General features: G+C 35.7%; 1 protein-coding gene across 1 annotated transcript in view; it reads right to left on the reverse strand.

Annotated features, from left to right (window-relative positions):
- NTRK2 (neurotrophic receptor tyrosine kinase 2) overlaps window positions 1–23,854 on the reverse strand; it is a 389,365-nt gene that overhangs the window by 4,328 nt on the left and 361,183 nt on the right. Inside the window, exon 15 of the mRNA XM_053702438.1 lies at window positions 3,576–3,734. Within this exon, the coding sequence (XP_053558413.1) occupies window positions 3,576–3,734 (159 nt within the window). The remainder of the gene's footprint in view (window positions 1–3,575; window positions 3,735–23,854) is intronic.

The following is a 23,854-nucleotide window of genomic DNA, read 5'->3' on the forward strand; positions in this document are numbered from 1 at the left end:
ACAGAGAAGGAGTAGAACAGGTCACCTAAGGATACCAGCGCATGGTGCAACCACACAACATAAAAGATAGAGTGGTGAGGTATACCGGGTGTCACAAGGAGGAAGGTACTGTTAATCCTGTTACACGCATCATTTGCAACACAACTTTTTTGCTCCATATAACCAAGAAGGAACTAATCACACGCCTCAATTGGTTCTTTTTATTAGGAGACTGCAACATTCTTTATCTTTGAAGCTGGACTTTGTATCCACTCAGTTGGCATAATTGGCCCTTCTTTTTATATATTTGCTATTTTAGACATGATAGATTTGTCTGTTTGCTATATAAATTTGTGAGCTTGATTGATTGTTTGTTGAGTCTTCCAACCGCCGGTGGTCGTATTTTAACGTAGTATATATGTATATTAAATTTATATATAAATTTTGAAGCACACTTATGTATTGATTGCTTTATTTCCATACTTAATAGGTTAGCTGTTTTTTAGCGTACCTTTTTGTCCTTAATATTGTTTTTTGGATGGTTTACAGAGAACTATCCTTTTTTAGTTTTTTTACCTTTGTTTTTTTGATAAAGCTTCTGGTTTGTATCATGCACTCAAACCCAAAGTGGATAATATAGCTGTCAAACATCTGGCAATATTGGATGCCCACCACTTCTATGACAGGGTGTGAGGACATCTAACCTCCAAGATGGCAGTGCCTACTATGATGATACAAAGTTTCATCAACTAGAAAGGCTTTGAAGACAGCTGCACGCACATGAGGTAGAACACTAGCATGATGAATAGCAACCATTCTATTATAGTAGTGCTCAGCGGTTGAATGTCCACTTAAGACAAAGTGAGAGGAATGCCCTGATGTTGAGCACAATCAGTAGATACACTTTTACACTGTGAGATATGGATAGAGAGTCTCTCATGCCTACAATGTAGACACCAGTGATACTGGTGGTTTATTGGCAATTGTTATGTTTGAGGTGGTTAAAAACTACTTCAATTAGGCAATCCCTTTATAAAAGTATTGTGGATATATTCTGGCTGCTTTATGTGATCACACAGACTTTCTTTCTCTTTTAGTTTGACCTCAATTGTAAATGGTAAATTAATGGAAACTCTTTTAAAGGAAAGACTTGTGCCTTACCTTTAGATAAACAATTTAGAAGACAAAGGACAGCATGGCTTAACTGTTGGAAGATCATGTCAGACTAATCTAAGCGATTTGTTTGACCATGTAGCTAAATTAATAGACCAGGTAGGACTTTAGCAAATCATTTAACACAACAAACATAATCACAAAATGTTGCCTTTGAGTAGATACTAAGATAGTTAAGTGGGTAGAATGCTGGCTTAAGGATAGAAGTCAGAGGGTTTAAATTAATGGAGTACATTCAAATGAGGGGTCATTTACTAGTGGTGTTCCCCAAGGGTCAGCTCTAGGGCCTGTTTTGCTTAACATGTTCTTTAGTGATATTGGAAGAGGGCTCCAGGGGAAAAAGCATTTTCCACAAAAAACAAACAAAAAAAATGAACAAACCAAGGGGTCACAATCTTAAGCAAAAGGGTAGCAGGTACAGTAAAAATGTGAGGAAGCAGGTAGTAAAAACAAGGAATTTAAAATAATAAAAAAATGCCTGCGACACACATAAGCTTATCCTAAGAAATATGTTTACACTGCACAAAGGATGTGGGTAGACTTGATGGGCCTTTTTGGTTCTTATCTACAGTCTAATTCTATGTTTCTATTTTTATCTTGCCTCCCTTTGAGATTTTCAGAGACAGCTGGTTTGTGGATAAAGCATAAACAGTGAGCGCAGACCGTTTCACTTTGCTTGTTTCCAAACCATTAGAATCCCTGTTCAAAGTGCTATGCAGGTCTTTTTACAGGGTTTTCAAAATCAAAGCCATGTCAGTTCATTAGACAAAAAAATTATTTAATTTATTTAATGCAAATGAATTGTAGGTGTAATAGTATCCTCTATGCTTTGTACAGGGAAAATTGAAGCAATTTAGTTAATCAGGCTGACACTTTCCAGGAGCTTTTTAAAGGCATTTTGAACTTTTTCCTGTTATTTAAACATTTTGCCTGCTTAAGCTTCTTGTTATATCATTTTTTTTATAATTTGAGCAGATTTATGAATTCAAACCTTGGCTCTTCTACTAAAATGGGGTGGCATAGAAATTATTGTACACGGTTTAATACGATTTGGAAGGGGTTATTACATTTGAGTGCTTCATTATTTAGTTGTATTCTATTATTAGTCTAAATAAAATACTACACTATCCTTTGTCATACTGAGGAAGGCTCAGGGGTGCATGTGTCTTGAGCAGTACTTGACACAATGTTTATAACAGTGTTAAACACATAGTGCTCACGTTATGTGCAAGCTCTTAAGCCTGCCTCAGTATGTGCTCATAAAAAAATCTCAACAAAGTACAGTATACTAAGCAACAGAGAGGTTAATGTAATATATATATATTATAGATTTTTATAATCTTGTACATCTGAGATCCACGATTCCTTCCTATAAGCTATCCATTGCTGTGAATCATCATTGTGTGTATGGACTTCCCTTTTGTTTAGTGCTCATCAATCATCTTTGGGAGTTTATCTTACTGTAATGCCTATATCCCATATTATATTGAATATCTAGCTCTCCTACTCTGTTTTTATTTACTATCTAGTTTTTATTAACTATTTAGTTGATATTCTGCCCACTTTTGTTATTGTCCCTCCTTCTACACTTTCTAGCATTGTTTTGCCAAATAGTCTTTCTCCTGTCAGACCGCACAATATACTAGATTTGACTGGATCATTTGCGTTTGGTTTAAATATGCCTAGTATTTTGGCATCCCACGCTCTCCAATTGTCATCTCCCTTACCTGTTCCATCTGATCGTAACTCTGTCTGCTTTATTCTACAGTATCTGATGTGTTTACTGGTTGCCTGACAACCCCGATGCTCCACCTCCCAGTATGAACAGATATTACCATTTCCGGTATCGCGTCTGCTGGCTTTGGTTTCTATGGTAACCACGCATGACTGATTTGTACATACTGAGTGGTTTTGGGCATCGCGGTTTGACAGGTTGTTTGTTTTATTGCTCTGATGTTTTTTCCCCTATTATGTAATTGTTGTAGATGAGATCATTTGTTTTATTAATTATGTACACACGTTGCCATGGACGATGATGTCTCCCAGTTCAGGGGGCGTGTCTACCGTGGAGAGCGTGTTCACGTTCGTTTGTGTTGTTTGCCTTTATAACACGGTTGGTGGTAAGTAACATTGTTTCTGTAAGTCTGAGGATGGGTCATTTTGGGCCCGAAAACGTTCACTAAATAAAGTGACTACCTTAATGCAAGACCTTTGGAGTGCTTTTCTGTTCTTCTCTGTATATATATATATTAAAAGTATGTTCTATCTGAAACATTTAAGCTTAATTTTCACTTACTTATCCTTTTACGTCTGTTACTGAGATTTTTGCCTTAAACGCTGTCTGTTCTGACTTTTTACATTTTAAACAAGGAAATGCTTTTAACTGAACACAGAAAATAAACACTTGTTCTGCAAATACAAACCTCATTGTTTGAAAGCTGATACCAAGGCTGTTTTCCATAGGTGAAAATTTCCCATAATACCACCCCTAAACTCCAAACATCGCTTTCTGTAGTGAACTTCCTATACATGATACTCTCAGGGGGCATCCAACGAATTGGCAACATAGTATGTCCTCCAACCTAAGAGAAGAGAAATATATATCAGTGATTCTGCAATATACTGGTACATAATCTAGGTTTTAAATTACTGTCAAAATAATAGAGTTATTGTTGAAAAATATTGTGTTTTTATGCACAAAACACTGACCAAATTGAAATAGTTTGTGAAAGTTGTCACTTTTAAATCTGTATTTGAGACCTTCTAAACTCTTTAGAGTGAAAGGCTGTATAACCCTTCTGTACCCCTCCGGCATACAGGACTGTATAATGCGTTTACCTGTATATCAATACTTAGCTTCAATCATTTTTTCCCTTTATCAGATTGATTATAATATTTAATTGAAAGCCAGAACTCTCAGTGACCTAATCAATGAATTGATTGTTAGCAAACAAATAGATTGCCTTTGTGACACCTTAAATTAATAGTTTATCTAAGTACAGGAAATACGGTTCTGTCTAATAGTAAAGAGAGCAGACTGGGCAGGAAGAAAGGATAAAACAATATTTATTTGATTTAAGCAAAAAAGCCAAATACCTATTTTTATTAAATATTAAGTGCTAGAGGCTTTTAATGTTCTAGTTAAGTTTATTAACAGATGACTAATACAATCAAAATTTACCTAAAATGTTGGCGTACAAATGCAGGCAAATAGCCAATCAAAATAATTCTTAGTTCATGTTTTATTATTGATTTCTCTGTGATAAGATGCCTCACGTGAATATACAGGGAGTGCAGAATTATTAGGCAAGTTGTATTTTTGAGGATTAATTTTATTATTGAACAACAACCATGTTCTCAATGAACCCAAAAAACTCATTAATATCAAAGCTGAATAGTTTTGGAAGTAGTTTTTAGTTTGTTTTTAGTTATAGCTATTTTAGGGGGATATCTGTGAGTGCAGTTGACTATTACTGTGCATAATTATTAGGCAACTTAACAAAAAACAAATATATACCCATTTCAATTATTTATTTTTACCAGTGAAACCAATATAACATCTCAACATTCACAAATATACATTTCTGACATTCAAAAACAAAACAAAAACAAATCAGTGACCAATATAGCCACCTTTCTTTGCAAGGACACTCAAAAGCCTGCCATCCATGGATTCTGTCAGTGTTTTGATCTGTTCACCATCAACATTGCGTGCAGCAGCAACCACAGCCTCCCAGACACTGTTCAGAGAGGTGTACTGTTTTCCCTCCTTGTAAATCTCACATTTGATGATGGACCACAGGTTCTCAATGGGGTTCAGATCAGGTGAACAAGGAGGCCATGTCATTAGATTTTCTTCTTTTATACCCTTTCTTGCCAGTCACGCTGTGGAGTACTTGGACGCGTGTGATGGAGCATTGTCCTGCATGAAAATCATGTTTTTCTTGAAGGATGCAGACTTCTTCCTGTACCACTGCTTGAAGAAGGTGTCTTCCAGAAACTGGCAGTAGGACTGGGAGTTGAGATTGACTCCATTCTCAACCCGAAAAGGCCCCACAAGCTCATCTTTGATGATACCAGCCCAAACCAGTACTCCACCTCCACCTTGCTGACATCTGAGTCGGACTGGAGCTCTCTGCCCTTTACCAATCCAGCCACGGGCCCATCCATCTGGCCCATCAAGACTCACTCTCATTTCATCAGTCCATAAAACCTTAGAAAAATCAGTCTTGAGATATTTCTTGGCCCAGTCTTGACGTTTCAGCTTGTGTGTCTTGTTCAGTGGTGCTCGTCTTTCAGCCTTTCTTACCTTGGCCATGTCTCTGAGTATTGCACACCTTGTGCTTTTGGGCACTCCAGTGATGTTGCAGCTCTGAAATATGGCCAAACTGGTGGCAAGTGGCATCTTGGCAGCTGTACGCTTGACTTTTCTCAGTTCATGGGCAGTTATTTTGCGCCTTGGTTTTTCCACACGCTTCTTGCGACCCTGTTGACTATTTTGAATGAAATGCCTGATTGTTCGATTATCACGCTTCAGAAGCTTTGCAATTTTAAGAGTGCTGCATCCCTCTGCAAGATATCTCACTATTTTTTACTTTTCTGAGCCTGTCAAGTCCTTCTTTTGACCCATTTTGCCAAAGGAAAGGAAGTTGCCTAATAATTATGCACACCTGATATAGGGTGTTGATGTCATTAGACCACACCCCTTCTCATTACAGAGATGCACATCACCTAATATGCTTAATTGGTAGTAGGCTTTCGAGCCTATACAGCCTGGAGTAAGACAACATGCATAAAGAGGATGATGTGGTCAAAATACTAATTTGCCTAATAATTCTGCACTCCCTGTATGTGAACAATACGTCATTGTATACAGTTACACAGTTTATTTTTCAAACAATGTGGACAGGAAAATTTATGAGGCAGGCTAATTAATCTCTTATTGAGACAAACTGAGGTTTTGAGGAATTGACCAGTAAGACTATACTTTACCTTGAGTAATTTATGCCTGAAAAAATGACATCACATGTTGTAGCACTGAACTTAATACACAATAATGCAATAAAAATGAGTTAAAGCATATTATTATTATGCTATCTTATCATTTATGCTGATGTCAAACAATGGAAATTTTGTGAATGCATTGACAGTGGAAAGCCCTGCCCTCTCCAGACTCACGTATGGATTCGCTACTCCAAATAAAGACAGTTTGGTGAAGTTTAATCATTGAAAAACTATTGTAGCAAACATGCGGCTATATTACGAGTTTTGCGTTATGAGCGGTGCGGTGCTAACTTACACGTTATTGTCACTGCTCACTTCCCTACAGCGCTGGTATTACAGGTTTATAAAAACCTGGCGCTATCAGGCAAGAAGTGAGCATAGAGCAAAATTGAGCTCCATACCGCACTCCAATACCAGCGCTGCTGAAAGCTGCGGTGAACTGGTTTTACGCATGATTTCCCCATAGACATCAATGGGGAGAGCCGGCTATAAAAGGTCTAACACCTGCCAAAAAGCAGCATTAAGTTCCGTAACGCAGTCCCATTGATTCCTATGGGGAAACAAAATTTATGTTTACACCTAACACCCTAACATGAACCCCGAGTCTAAACACCCCTAATCTTACACTTATTAACCCTTAATCTGCCGCCCCTGACATCACCGACACCTACATTATACTTATTAACCCCTAATCTGCTGCTCCGGACATTGCAGACACTATAATAAACATATTAACCCCTAAACTGCCGCACTCCTGCATCGCAAACAGTAATTAAATATTTGTAACCCCTAATCTGCCACCCCTAACATTGCCGCCCCCTACCTACATTTATTAACCCCTAATCTGCTGCTCCAGACATCGCCGCCACTATAATAAACATATTAACCCCTAAAACTAACCCTAAATCTAACCCTAACACAGCCTAACTTTAATATAATTAAAATAAATCTAAATAAAACCTACTATTAATAACTAAATAATTCCTATTTAAAACTAAATACTTAGATGTTAAATAAACCCTAAGCTAGCTGCAATATAAATAAGAGTTACATTGTATCTAGCATAGGGTTTATTTTTATTTTACAGGCAAGTTTGTATTTATTTTAACTAGGTAGAATAGTTACTAAATAGTTATTAACTATTTACTAACTACCTAGCTAAAATAAATATAAATTTACATGTGAAATAAAACCTAACCTGTCTTACACTAACACCTAACCTTACACTACAATTAAATCAATTTCCTAAATTAAATACAAATACCTAAATTACAAAAAAAACACTACATTGCACAAAATAAAAAATTATCAGATATTTAAACTAATTAACCTAATCTAATAGCCCTATCAAAATAAAAAAAGCCCACAAAAAGAAAAAACCCCTAGCCTAAAGTAAACTACCAATAGCCCTTAAAGGGCCTTTTTTGGGGCATTGCCCCAAAGAAATCAGCTCTTTTACCTGTAAAAAAAAAATACAAACAACCCCCCAACAGTAAAACCCACCACCCACACAACCAACCCCCAAATAAAATCCTAACTAAAAAAACCTAAGCTCCCCATTGCCCTGAAAAGGGCATTTGGATGGGCATTGCCCTTAAAAGGGCATTTAGCTCTTTTTCAAGTGCCCAAACCCTAATCTAAAAATAAAACCCACCCAATAAACCCTTAAAAAAAATAACACTAACTAGATCCACTTACAGTTTTGAAGACCGGACATCCATCCTCAATGAAGCCAGGAGAAGTCTTCATCCAAATGGCAAGAAGTCCTCAAGCCAGTCCTTCAGGCAGGCAGAAGTCTTCATCCAGAAGGCATCTTCAATCTTCATCCATCCAGCGCGTATGAGGTCCATCCTCAAGACATCCGGCGTGGAGCATCCTCTTCAATTGAAGTCTTCTTCCAGAATGAAGGTTCCTTTAAGTGACGTCATCCAAGATGGCGTCCCTTGAATTCCGATTGGCTGATATAATTCTATCAGCCAATTGGAATTAAAGGTGAAAAAATCCTATTGGTTAATTGCATCAGCCAATAGGATTGAGCTTCAATCCTATTGGCTGATCCAATCAGCCAATAGGATTGAGCTCACATTCTATTGGCTGTTCCAATCAGCCAATAGAATGCAAGCTCAATCCTATAGGGGTTAATAATTTTATTTTAGTGTTTGCAATGTGGGAGGGCCTCGGTTTTGGGGTTAATAGGTAGTTTATGGGTGTTAGTGTACTTTTTAACACTTTAGTTATGAGTTTTATGCTACAGCTTTGTAGCTTAAAACTCATAACTACTGACTTTAGATTGCGTTACGAATCTTGCGGTATAGGCTGTACCGCTCACTTTTTGGCCTCCCAGAAAAAGCTTGTAATATCGGCGCTATGGAAGTCCCATTGAAAAAAGACTTAATTTAAGTTAATTTGCGTTATGGCCAAAAAAGTGTGCGGTACAGCTTTTTTGACAAGACTCGTAATAGCAGCGGTAGTGAAAAAGCAGCGTTATAACCCCTAACGCTGCTCTTTCACTCATAACGCAAAACTTGTAATCTAGCCGATGGTGTTATTCTGTTCTAATAAAGTAGAATATGCGTTTACTGCCCCTTTAAGACATAAATGTTTTTGGGCTGGTGAGATTATTAATAAAGAATGATCACCAGTCCTTCTATTTCCCTGGTGGAATGATCTAAAGCCTCTTTTTAACCCTGTGTTTAGCTAAGGGACATATACTACATTTTCGTATGGGAAGGAGATGTGGACATTACATAAGAGCATAATAAAATTTGTAATTGAAAATTCTTAAAAAAGTAATAATTGAACCAGTCACACAAAAAATATGCAAGAAAAAAATAAGATTGTTAAGGTGCACCAAAAATCTTAACAAAATTCTTCACCAAAAATCGTTTTTTAGCAAAAACGTAAAATTTGTATGTAAATTACACAGGAAAAAAATTGTATTAAATATGCACAGCTTAATTCATAAATAAAATATACTGAATGTGCAAAAATCATTTAGGAATTAGTACTTATAAGTACAAAATACATGGGCGTTCCCTGACTAAGTATTGTCTCCCTAATCAGTAAAATTCTCTAAATATTTTAGAACTACAGATATCACAGTTTTTTCTTGCAGACTAAAAGGTGGCAAGCTTTTCTCAAAACACTCAAAATACTTATGACCCTAATAGAAAAACACATACAGTATCCCACAAAAGTGAGTACACCCCTCACATTTTTGTAAATATTTTATTATATCTTTTCATGTGACAACACTGAAGAAATGACACTTTGCTACATTGTAAAGTAGTGAGTGTATAGCTTGTATGACAGTGTAAATTTGCTGTCCCCTCAAAATAACTCAACACACAGCCATTAATGTCTAAACCATTGGGAACAAAAGTGAGTAGACCCCTAAGTGGAAATGTCCAAATTGGGCCCAAAGTGTCAATATTTTGTGTGGCCACCATTATTGTCCAGCAATGCCTTAAGCCTCTTGGGCATGCAGTTCACCAGAGCATCATATGTTGCCACTGGAGTCTTCTTCCACTCCTCCATGATGACATCACAGAGTTGGTGAATGTTAGAGACCTTGTGCTCACCCACCTTCCATTTGAGGATGCCCCACAGATGCTCAATAGGTCTGGAGTCCATCACCTTTACCCTCAGCTTCTTTAGCAAGGCAGTGGTCATCTTGGAGGTGTGTTTGGGGTCGTTATCATGTTGGAATACTGCCCTGCGGCCCAGTCTCCAAAGGGAGGGGATCATCCTCTGCTTCAGTATGTCACAGTACATGTTGGCATTCATGGTTCCCTCAATGAACTGTAGCTCCCCAGTGCCGGCAGCACTCATGCAGGCCTAGACCATGACACTCCCACCACCATGCTTGACTGTAGACAAGACACACTAGTCTTTGTACTCCTCACCTGGTTGCCGCCACAATTGCTTGACAACATCTGAACCAAATAAGTTTATCTTGGTCTCATCGGACCACAGGACATGGTTCCAGGAATCCATGTCCTTATTCTGCTTGTCTTCAGCAAACTGTTTGCAGGCTTTCTTGTGCCTCATCTTTAGAAGAGGCTTCCTTCTGGGACGACAGCCATGAAGATCAATATGATGCAGTGTGCGGCGTATGGTCTGAGCACTGACAGGCTGAATCCCCACCCCTTCAACCTCTGCTGGCAGCACTCATACATCTATTTCCCAAAGACAACCTCTGGATATGACGCTGAGCAGGTGCACTCAACTTCTTTGGTCGACCATGGTAAGGCCTGTTCTGAGTGGAACCTGTCCTGTGAAACCGCTGTATGGTCTTGCCCACCATGCTGCAGCTCAGTTTCAGGGTCTTGGCATTCTTCTTATAGCCTAGGCCATCTTTATGTATAGCAACAATTCTTTTTATCAGATCCTCAGAGAGTTCTTTGCCATGAGGTGCCATGTTGAACTTACAGCGATTAGTATGAGAGAGTGTGAGAGCGATCACACCAAATTTAACACACCTGCTCCCAATTAACACCTGAGACTTTGTAACACTAACAAGTCACATGACACCGGGGAGGGAAAATGGCTAATTGGGCCAAATTTGGACATTTCCACTTAGGGGTGTACTCACTTTTGTTGTCAACAGTTTAGACTTTAATGGCTGTGTGTTGAGTTATTTTGAGGGGACAGCAAATGTACACTGCTATACAGGCTGTACACTTACTACTTTACAATGTAGCAAAGTGTCATTTCTTCAGTGTTGTCACATGAAAAGATATAATCAAATATTTACAAAAATGTGAGGGGTGCACTCACTTTTGTGGGATACTATACATAAAAAAATAAAGGTGGTTGTAAGATGCAATACAAATAAAGCAGCATAATATGATTAATATTGGCTGCAGGATTTAATTTTTAAAGTGCGCCCCCTGCTAACTGCTAACTTCACTCCACGAGCAAAGTGTCCCTTTCAAGCGAGCGCCATTACTTTCAATAGGAGACATCTCACCACATGCAGGGACTGCCCTTTTTATACGATAATTCAACAAGGGCAGACCCTATGAGGGTCAGCAAAAAAAACCATGTCTGATCTAGCAAAGTTTAAAACATTGGAACCTCAATGTTTTAGATGCAAGGACATATCTATCACAGTGATATAGAGAGTCTATTAAAAGAAATCTGAAAAATAAAATATGTAAAGAATGGAAACATTTAGGGAACTATAAGATAGTGAGCTGAGGAAGAGGGGACAACATGGAACAGTAGGGCAAAACTACTGGTGAGTTAGTAGATAGAATATGTGAATGTTTGGGTAGCTGTGGTCTATGTGTATATCTGTGGGAGTTGAGTCTGAAGACTTAAATGATAAATAAAAAAAATTCTGTAAAGAAACAAAAAATTCTGTATATACTGACAGAAGTCTGTACAGGGTCGGGGAAAGTCGGCTAATAACATTTTTTTTTTGGCGTAACACAGGGTCGGAGTCGGCTGCAGCTGCTGGCTGCTGCGCCCTAGCTGGCAGTGCGCCCTAGGCGGCTGCCGTGATTCCTAGTGGAAGCGCTGGCCCTGTGTAGGACATATTTTGATAGCATTTGGACATGGTTACTAAAGGTGTAAACTCTGTATGTCTGTCATTTATAGATTAACTACTTGAAAAATCTTCTAATATAAACATTCTGGTATTATTGCGTATAATACTTTAACAACTTAAGAACTCTAACCTTTTATTTTTGCTTTTCATCATCTAAAAAAAATATTTTACAGTGTGGCTTTCCAATAAAATAAAAATGTCAGAATAAATAAATAATTTTATATACATACAGTAAATTTTCATTTTATATTGAAAGGAGCATATTATAAATAGCATAAATGTGCTAGGCAGTAGAAAATTACTTTTACTACTTTAAAATTATTTAAAAAATTGTATGACTTCATATACAATATACTGAATCGAGCACAGCCAGATGTGTGATGAAATTATTGTTGCCACCTAATCATTTTGAGAAAATATATTTATGCATAACTCTGCTGCTAATATCTGAGATTGAACACAGCATTGTATTAATTTCTAAACAGATGATTTAAATTAGATAAATTTGTGTAAATAATTCTCCAATAAATTAATAAAGTTCGCAGTGCATCTCAGAATTAGTTGCATCTGGCTGACCCTTAAACAAACTTTTTATAAAAGGTTCTAAATATACATAAGGTACAGTTTCCAGGCTTGCATTAAGCTTCTTTAAATATACAAAGAAAACAAATTGAATGGTTTAAAATAATTTTTAAAAAAAGAACTCAAACAAGCGCTTCAACACTATGTACTATTTGGTACTTTATTTATGCTATTTTTACATTTGCAGCCTAAATTGTAGTTTAATTGTTAAAATAATATAACATTACCCTTAAGACATTCTAGTTTTTCCTTTTTAGTTTCTTGATATTTAAATTTAAATTGGAAAACCTGAATCACAACAATACTAATAGTCTGGAGACATCTGGTTGTATGCTATTTAATATTAGATACAGTGAATTCAAAACAAACATTTTTTAAAATTTTTCTGCAAACCAGAGCATTAAATCAATTAAGAAATGAAAATGTTGCATTTGCTTTTTCTTTTATTTATGAATACATACTTAGAGGTGCGCCAATAACTCAGCCAGCAGCCAAAACCCTTACACACGTTCTCTGAGCTTAAGCGCAATGCCATTAACTGATGATTAATTACCATAAACCTTCTGATTCATAAAATATTAAAAATGGAAGTTATACTTATTCATCTGAAACTTGTTTATACTTGTTTTATTTCTGCAGTTTTCATTTAAAAAATTAATGAAAGCTTTGAACTTTTTATTCAGAATATATATTTTCTACTCTTAAATCTCACTTATTATATCCTGATTTTTTTTATTAATTGTCAGTTTTGACAAGGGTTAATAATAAGGTAGCACCAAATACAGTCCTTAAATATACAATTTGTAAAATAATATTATATACGCATATATATATATATATATATATATTTAAATTTACTGTGAGTATATGTTTTTCACTAAAATGAAATAAAAATGTAGGAATTCACCAGTATTCACCACGTACTCTCAGAGAGGTGGCTGTGGTGTGTATTGCTTCCAAAGACTTAATTTATGCCATACAAGCTACTACTGACCCTCTTAGAAGGTGTGGCGTTTAAATAAAGATAGATTGATAAATAGATAGATACAATTGCTTGATCAATCCTAATTATTGTAACCAAAACATTAAATAATTACTTCATGCAAATAAGCAAAGCTGCGAACTACAACATTTGGTGCAATAAAATAAAAATTAAATCTAATCCTTTGCAATCAAACAGTTGTATGCATGAATCTTGTCTGGTTTTGAGGCAGCAGCCAGCATATAAATTTTCAGGTTTATAAAGGGTCATCCAACTTTGTCTTTAGCAGACTAAGGGCTAGATTTATCGAGCTGTCTGCCGCAGCTCGCCTCTGGTGGGGCGAATTTCCCCGTAGGAATTTATCATTGCACAAGAGTTCTGTTTTGCCCTTGCGTGCAATCCCGCCCCTATCCGCGCACAGCCAATAACACGCGGGCAGGAACTGTCAATCTCCCCGGTCGGACTAGACTGCGGAGATTGAATTTTGCCACCTTAGAGGTGGCGAAAGGTTAATAAAGCAGCGGTCTGATGACAGCTGCTTGTTAAATACGGTGTGCAGGTTCTCTTGTGAGAACCTGCAGCCATAGGGGCTTAAAGGCTGGTGAAAGCCTTTGATAAATTGACCCCTAAGAGGCCCATCAATAGGATATGTCTAATATCACATGCCACACTGCACAAACAACATTCCTGGCTGCAGAATAAATGTATAGAAACACAATTTATTTGGATACTCTTATTATATATCTATTTCTATCTATCTATCTATCTATCTATCTCTTTCTCTCTCTCTCTATCTATCTCTCTCTCTCTCTCTCTCTCTCTCTATATATATATATATATATATATATATATATATCTTCTTAAAGGGACATGATACACTAAAATTTTCATTTGTGATTCAGATAGAGCATACATCTTTAAACATGAATTTTGAAAGTTGAATGAGCAGCAATGCTACTGGGCGCTAGCTGAACACATCAGGTGAGCCAATAGCAAGAGGTATATAAGTGCAGCATTTAATTGGCAGCTAGCGCCTAGTAGTGCATTGTTGCTCCCAAGCCTTTTATTAAATAAAAATGTTTAAGTGACTAAAATGAACATGTAAGTTTAAAGTCCATACAGTTTTGCCTTATATTGTAAAAATGTAAATATGCATGTTTAGCTGTCGTGTAATTTATTTTGGAAAATGCCTGCTTTTTTGCACTGTGGTAACTATAGAAAGCAATAGAAAAACACAATTTAATGATCCCCAAGCAGCTGGTTGGTGCTGATATTTTTGCAGAACATCAGATACTATTGATTTAGAATATGCAAAACAAAACAAAAAAATCTGTTTTAAAGTAATGAATCTTGGTCTGGAAATGATATATTTACCAAAATCTATTATTTCCAATGCCCCTTTAGTAAAGAATAACAATAGATTTTTAGGCAGAGAATAGTAACTCTGGAGACCAGAAAAATATATCTATCCAGAATCTGTTATTCCATGGTACAGGTTCACTGTTAAATTAAATAACAAAAATTAGAGCAATTGGTCACTTTGAAAAGTCCAATCCTGATCAAATGTAATAAATCTATTTTTTTTATAATTAAAGAAGACAAGTGACATACAAAGTAAAGACTTCATCTTATTTTAAATTCTAAAATTCTTCATAGGAGAATGATCCACCAATCTAATGCTATCATTCGCTTGTGAATATTTAGGCTTGTGAAACATATTTTTCAGTTGGTTATAAATGAGATCAATTCCATATGGCTCTTGCCAGTACCACAAAGCAAATCTCTTCCATGCAAATATGGATCATTAACCATAGTGTTAGATCATTACTGACAAAATACAAGTATTGTTTTTTCCTTGCTCTTCTACAAGATTGTTTTAAAAAGATATTCAGGGAGATTTAATATTGATGTATGTAAAAGCCTGCCACTCGGGTTTCATTGTTATCCATCATAATCATGTTTATTGACACGACTTCCTGTTATGTGAATATCATCTATTCAATAAAGCTTAACTCATTCTAATACATTATTGTGACAAGCAAATTTACAGAAACCACATAGACAATAATTCTCTATGATACAGATTTAACCACATCTTAAAAATTCTAGTAATGAATAAGAGGGGCTCTTTTAAACAATAACAAATATCTCTCTAGCTGATTTGCACATTTTCATTAGGCGCTTGGTTTTGTGGTTTAGGGAATTACCAAGATATTCTCAAAAGAGCTTCTTAAACCATCCTAACAATTCAGAGCAACTAAGGGCAACTGCATGACCACAAAACTAATGAATAAATAACAAGTAATATGAACGTGAATTTTTAAAACAGCTTTGAACTATTATCCAAGCATTTCTTTTTTATTGTGAAGATTTTCTGAGTGACAAAGTATTATTTTTGCTGTTATTACTATTAGGATGTAGAACACTTATGATTTCTTTTCTCCGTTTTCTTATGAATTGTCACATGAAAAATAATTTCACCGATTTTTTTGTTGTAATCGAAAACAAATCCGCATTTCAATATAACTTAAATACTATATATAATAGTATACATTAAAAAAAAATAATTATGACATAACATTGCACAGCACTACATCTATACTTCTAGTGAAATATCACTAGACAACAAAATTACTTTTATAAAACATATTCAACAATATAAAAAAGTATACAAGACATAAAAGATTAAGGGCTAGATTACAAGTGGAGAGCTAGATACAAGCGATATTAGCGCTCCACTATGTAATACCAGTGGCACACTAATCGCATTGCTAGGAAGCATTGGGCTCATGAGGGCTTGCTTCCACAGGCTCCAATGTGAGTCTCGTTCTGATGCTCTCAGAGACACCATCAGAAAATAAGCGCAGCAAAGGGGGTAAGTAGAACAGCGATTGCAGCATTTATAAATATATATGTATATGCTTATATACATATATATATTTACAAGGAACACACAGTGCCCATAGACCGCAATGTGAAGGCATTTTTCAGTGCCGTTTTTTTATAACACCCCACACCGTCAACTTTAAAGCCCAAAAACTGCTTAGTGCAGTTGTTTTTTTTTTTAATAAAAACTATAATGCCCTTTTAAGTGCATTTTAGGCACTTTTAGAAAATTAACCAGAGAGCTAATCTCTGGTTAATTTTGTGAGTGCTAATTGCTACCATGAGCTTACGGTAGCAATAGCCAGCCCTTTGTAATGGCTGGTTATTTATTGTGTGCCCGAGTCAGAGGTTATGATTGAAGAGGTGTAGCATTTTGGGGAGTGTTTGGAGATGATATAGTTAGCTTATATATTGCCGTACGTTAGGGACAGTATTTTAATTTTCTAGCAATTGGAGTGCCAGTGTAGTAACTAGCAAAAAGGGGCAACTGATGTTGACTCGCAAGACAAATTAATAATTCCTACTGCTTTGTACAATACATCATGTACAGTAAAGTGTGCTAAGTTATTTACCCATGTACACACACACACACACACACACACACACAAACGTATATATATATATATATATATATATATATATATATATAGACTTTTCAAAACCTTTTCAAGGCAAGTTTAGTCTTTCCTAGTTCAACACCTCAAGCCACTTGAATAAATCCCCAAAATGGCCTTTTGGACAACTTTGCAAGTATTCTGTGACTATTTAGGAATCATTCTGTTGCGTTGCACATATGCAAGACACTCTAAAATGGCAAGAGGAAGCATTTTAAAGGTGTATTAGCATATATGTTATCATATCATTAAAGCTTTATTCATCTCTATTGTATAGTCTGTCTGAAGTGGGCAACACACACACTTACATATAGTAGCAAGAAAAAATCCAGACACCTACATTTTTACTAGGAAAGGAGCCAGTCTGTATTTTTTCTTGCTACTATTTCTTGATCTGTTCATCGGAGGTATCCAAAGGGCTCATCGTAGGAGTTAGGAGGATGGCACCTGAACACTGGAAGGCGGTTTCTGTGTATGGAGGAGAAGCTATGACTCTGAGCTGCATTACAGCCCGATGATTGATAAGGGTATGCCGGTTTCAACAGAGACTATGAGTGGTGTGTAACATTGTAATCATTAGAAGGCTGAATGCCTGTAATTGTTTCACATCAGTAAAGTAAACTTTGTTGGGGTCTGAAATATCAGATAAATTGTAATTCACTGAGCAACGAACAGTCCCGTGTATAACCGGCTGAGCAGCCATACTCAATATAATAAGGTGGAACACTGTTTCTATGTTGTGTCTATATACATTTACATATGTATAGGTTAATTTACATATGTATATGCATTCAGTACATGATTTCCTGTACAGCTAAGGAGACCTGCAGGAAAAGTAAATCAAGATCCCAACAGCTAGAAATTGCGTGGAACAATCTCTTTCTGTTAATGCTGGTTCCTAAGGGCCATATGATCTAAAGGTCTCTGGGATGGCAAAATGTATTTAAGAATGCTCGCCAGTACTTCTTTTTCCCTGGTGGAATGATCTAAAGTCACTGTTGCAAGACTTTTACTTTCTATCAGTTGTACCGCCTACTCCATAACCAGAATGCCTTGCTACTACTCTGCATCTATGGATCCTTAAACAGAGGTATCATACAAGTACGCTTACAAAGAACTGCATGGAAGCATTAAGTCTCACATACTGCAATTCTTTAAAAGTTTTGTTTAACGCCTTCTGTACTACAATACAATACTCAGTGAATCTGTCTTCCTAGCCAATAACACAAAAATATAAGAACAATCTGGATTATTTTTTATTACAAACTAATATAATTTAATTCTCGGAAAAAAAATATTGGGGGAAGGAGTATCTCAGTAATCCGCTTGATAAAAATGGGGCGTATGCCTTTTATGGACTGAACGGAACATAGGGCCGGTCTTTACAATTTTCCAGGCCTGCTTTTTGTTCCCAGTCCGGTCCTCTGGTGCTACAATAAAGTATTTACAATAAGTTCTCAATGCTGCTACCTTATAAAAGCATTTTAAATATTATTGTATCATTGTCATTAACACCAATATATATCGTTGTCTAACAAAATATTCTAAAAAAAAATGTCACTGTTCTTTGGTTGAGCTCACAGGAGCTTACTTACAGATAGGTGGCAGCATATTAATAATATATACATATATACACATGGTTTTATATTTTTATTCCTTAAAGGGACATTAAACTTAATTGTTTTTCTTTATTCATTCAGAGAGATCTTAAACAACTTTCCAACTTACTTCTACTATCTAATCAGTTGTGTTCTCTTGGTAACCCTTATTGAAAAGCATACCTATGTAGACTCAGAAGCTGCTGATTGGTGGTGATTAGCTTACCCATGTGCATTGCTGTTTCTTCAACAAAGCATACCAGAGAAACAAAGCTAATTATATAATTGAAGTAAGAATGAAAGTCTTTTAAAACTGTATTCTCTATCTAAATGTTTGGTTTTATGCCCCTTTAACATTTCCTTACCAGGTTTATTTCATTTGGAAAAGAAGAACATATTAGGAAGTCTGGACTATTTGCAAAAAGCTGTTTTGTGTATATTTTTGTTAGAGTTGTAATGGTTAGATTTATTTGTTTCAAGCTCAGTTTCACATATGACAGCAAACATCCACAATCCTGTCTAGTATAGCAGAATTTATTTACCGATGCTACATTCTATTAAACTGATGCTGTGTTCTCTGGAAAGTGTTCTTTGTTACACAGGAACATTCTTAAATAATGTGAAAGAACATTGTCAGGTTATATACATGTATATTACAAGTGATAGGAAAGAGGCTCTTTTCTTCAACACACTCAAAACAATGGAATCCAGATGATGGTGATCTGTTTGCTTGCATGGTGACAGTGTTGAATTTGTTGTTAGGTAAAGTATGCAGAGCGTAAAAGCACCTTTAAGGGACATAAAGCACAAAATGTTTCTTTCATGAATCACATAAAGTTTACAAGAAACTTTACTGTTTACTTATATTGTCAAATTAACTTGGTATCCTTTGTTGAAAAGCAGGTAGGTAGGCTCAGGAGAGTGCATGGGTCTGGAACACTATATGGCTGCAGGTTTGCAAGAAAAAACTGCTGACAAATACTCACACTACCTACCTAGGTATTCTCTTCAACAAAAAGAATAAAGTATATTTGATAAAATAAGTAAATTGGATTTTTTTTTTTAAATTGTATCCTCTATCTGAATCATTAATGAAAACTATTGTGGGTTATATGTCCCACGTGTGGGGCTTCTGCATGACGATTCAAGTCATGCAGATTTACAGTTCACTACTTATTGTCTGACATAAGTAAATACATTGGGCTGTATAACTAATCAATCTTTCTCTAAACATTCTTGGTTTATATAGCATACCCTTTTTTTGACACTTTTAATGTTACTTATAATATTAAATTGACTTTGTTCTTTAGTATCCTTCTTTAGTATCCTTTGAAGAAAATCATACCTAGGTAGGTTTAGGAGCAGCACTGCACTGCTTGCCCCTGCTGAGTGGAAGCATGCACATATGCCTCTTGTCATTGGCTCACCCAGCATGCTTAGCTAGGACTCAATAGAACACTACTGCTCTGGAGCAATTTCTTTTTGCACTTTTATGTCCTTTTAAGTAGATTTAGGGCCTACTAGAAGTGGAGCAATATTAAAGCTCCCACTCGCACGAATAACTCCGCTAGAAGTAAGCAGTAACTTACATACATATACTCCAATCACTTACCATATTATCATCTTAATAAGAAATAGGGTGCTCTAGAAGTAAAACTTTAACTACTTGTTGAACCCTCTGGAAGGAGTTAGACAAATGATAAAAGAATGGAATGTGTTTAAAAATAATATGCTTGCATTTATTTAGTTTCACAACAGAATGCCCCTTTAAATGCACTCAGCTTTTACTTAAAGGGACATGAAACCCAAAATATTTCTCTCATGATTCAGATAGAAAACTATTTTAAACAACTTTCTAATTTATTTCTATTGTCTAATTGGTTTCATTCTCTTGGTATCATTTGTTAAAGAAGCAGCAATGCACTAATGGTTTCTAACTGAACTCATGGGTGAGCCAATCACAATCAATATATTTATTCAGCCACCAATCAACAGCTAGAACCTAGGTTCTATGCTGCTCCTGAGCTTGCCTAGATAAACCTTTCAGGAAAGGATAACAAGAGAAGGAAGCAAATTAAATAATATAAGTAATTTGTAAAGTTGTTTAAAATTGTATTCTCTATCTAAATAATGAAAGAAAATTTTTGGGTTTCATGTCCCTTTAACATATATTTCTGTCGAAATATTCTCAGCATGGTTACGTTTTGCTCTTTCATATGCATCATTTTTGTTTATAGTACAGTGCTCTTTTAAATGAAATTCCTATTGGTAACCCATTTTTAAAATCCTTATTTATATAGATGAAAAATAATACTAAAAGCTTACTATTAAAAACAATCCACCCAAATAAAAAATAAAAAATAAAAAACACTTATCCATACATGGAAAAGGGGGAATTCATCTAATTTTCAAACCCATAAATGAATTACCAAATGAATACTCCAAATTAGAAGGAAAGGATAATGACATAACAGAAAAAAATCAATTCATTTTCCATTATGTTTGTTAATGGCTAAAGTAAGAGATGTGACTCATTTGAAACAATTGTCACAACAACAGTAGAAAAATGGCCCATGAGGTGATGACATATGATATAATTACTTTCGTTTAATCTGTTGCTTTTTTTTACATTTTTCAACATGTTTCTGAACTGTGGTGAAGTGTTTGACTTGACTGGAAAAAATGATACATAATCTATTTTGCACAATTAAAAATCCCTTCTGCAAAAATGGCTTAAAGGGACATGAAACCCACATTTTTTCTTTCATGATTTAGAAAGAGAATGCAATTTTAAACATCTTTCTAATTTACTTCTATTATCTAATTTGTTTTATTTTCTTGATATTCTTTGCTGAAAAGCATATCTAGATATGCTCAGTGGCTGCTGATTGGTTGCTGCACATAGAAGCCTCATGTGATTGGCTCACCCATGTGCATTGCTTTTTCTTCAAATAAGGATATCTAAAAAATGAAGCAAAATAAATAATAGAAGAAAATTGTAATGTTTAAATTTGTATGTTCTTTCTGAATCATGAAAGAAAGATTTTGGGTTTAGTGGCCCTTTAAGCTTCAATGTTAATTACATACCCTCCTGATTCCCAAAATCTTTTTGCTTTTGTGTTTTCTCTTAAAATAAATACATAAATCAGTTTAAAAATGTGTAAATTACTACTTCCTATATGATGCTTTGTTTTTATAATAGGCATTCATTAGCACTTTATTAAGTAAGTTATGTTTATTTTCTTTCAGCTAGATTACGAGTTTTGCGTTATGAGTAAAAAAGCACCGTTAAGCCTCATTACGCTGCTTTTTTACTACCGCTGCTATTTCGAGTCTTGTAGGTACAGCTGTCCTGCACACTTTTTAGGCCGTACCGCAAATTAACTTACAAAATTTTCGTAAAGTCTTTTTTCAATGGGACTTCCATTGCGCTGGTATTACAAGCTTTTTTTTTAGGCCAAAAAGTGAGCGGTACAGCCTATCCCACATTCTAAAATCAGTAGTTATGGGTTTTACATTACAAAGCCGTAGCATAAAACTCATAACTAAAGTGCTAAAAAGTACACTAACACCCATAAACTACCTATTAACCCCTAAACCGAGGCCCTCCCGCTTCGCAAACACTAAAATAAAATTATTAACCCCTAATCTGCCGCTCCGGACATCGCCGCCACTAGAAAAAACATATTAACCCCTAATCCGCCGCACTCCCACCTCGCAAACAATATTTAAATATTATTAACCCCTAATCTGCTGTCCCTAACATTGCCGTCACCTACCTACATTTATTAACCCCTAATCTGCTGCCCCCAACGTCGCCGCCACTATACTAAATTTATTAACCCCTAAACCTAAGTCTAACCCTAACACCCCCTAACAAATATAATTAAAATAAATCTAAAGAAAACCTACTATTATTACCTAAATAATTCCTATTTAAAACTAAATACTTACCTATAAAATAAACCCTAAACTAGCTACAATATACCTAATAGTTACATTGTAGCTATATTAGGTTTTATTTTTATTTCACAGGCAAGTTTGTATTTATTTTAACTAGGTAGAATAGTTACTAAATAGTTATTAACTATTTACTAACTACCTAGCTAAAATAAATACAAATTTACCTGTAAAATAAAACCTAACCTGTCTTACACTAACACCTAACCTTACACTACAATTAAATAAATTACCTAAATTAAATACAGTTACCTAAATTAAATACAAATACCTAAATTACAAAAACAAACAAACACTAAATTACACAAAATAAAAAGCAAATTACAAGATATTTAAACTAATTACAACTAATCTAATAGCCCTATCAAAATAAAAAAGCCCCCCCCCCCCAAAAAAAAAAAAACCCTAGCGTAAACTAAACTACCAATAGCCCTTAAAAGGGCCTTTTGCGGGGTATTGCCCCAAATAAATCAGCTCTTTTACCTTTAAAAAAAAATACAAACAACCCCCCAACAGTAAAACCCACCGCCCACACAACCAACCCCCCAAATAAAACCCTAACTAAAAAAACCTAAGCTCCCCATTGCCCTGAAAAGGGCATTTGTAGGGGCATTGCCCTTAAAAGGGCATTTAGCTCAATTGCTGCCCATAGAGCTAGATGCCCTTTTAAGGGCAATGCCCATACAAATGCCCTTTTCAGGGCAATGGGGAGCTAAGGTTTTTTTAGTTAGGGTTTTATTTGGGGGGTTGGTTGTGTGGGTGGTGGGTTTTACTGTTGGGGGGGTTGTTTGTATTTTTTTTTTACAGGTAAAAGAGCTGATTTCTTTGGGGCAATGTCCCGCAAAAGGCCCTTTTAAGGGCTATTGGTAGTTTAGTTTAGGCTGGGGTTTTTTCTTTTTTAAATAACCATTTAGTAACTATTCTACCTAGTTAAAATAAATACAAACTTGCCTGTAAAATAAAAATAAACCCTAAATTAGATACAATGTAACTATTAGTTATATTGTAGCTATCTTAGGGTTTATTTTACAGGTATTTAGTTTTAAATAGGAATTATTTAGTAATTAATAGTATGTTTTATTTAGATTTATTTTAATTATATTTAAGTTAGTGGGTGTTAGGGTTAGAGTTAGACTTAGGTTTAGGGGTTAATAACTTTAGTATAGTGGCGGTGACATTGGGGGCGGCAAATTAGGGGTTAATAATATTTAACTAACGTTTTTTGATGCGGGAGTGCGGCTGTTTAGGGGTTAATATGTTTATTATAGTGGTGGCGATGTCCGGAGCGGCAGATTAGGGGTTAATAAGTATAATGTAGGTGTCGGCGATGTTGGGGGTGGCAGATTAGGGGTTAATAAGTGTAAGATTAGGGGTGTTTAGACTCGGGTTTATGTTAGGGTGTTAGGTGTAAACATAAAATGTGTTTCCCCATAGGAATCAATGGGGCTGCGTTACGGAGCTTTCCGCTGCTTTTTTGCAGGTGTTAGGCTTTTTTTCAGCCGGCTCTCCCCATTGATGTCTA

The sequence above is a fragment of the Bombina bombina genome, chromosome 2 (assembly GCF_027579735.1).
Source record: "Bombina bombina isolate aBomBom1 chromosome 2, aBomBom1.pri, whole genome shotgun sequence".
NCBI lineage: Eukaryota > Metazoa > Chordata > Amphibia > Anura > Bombinatoridae > Bombina > Bombina bombina.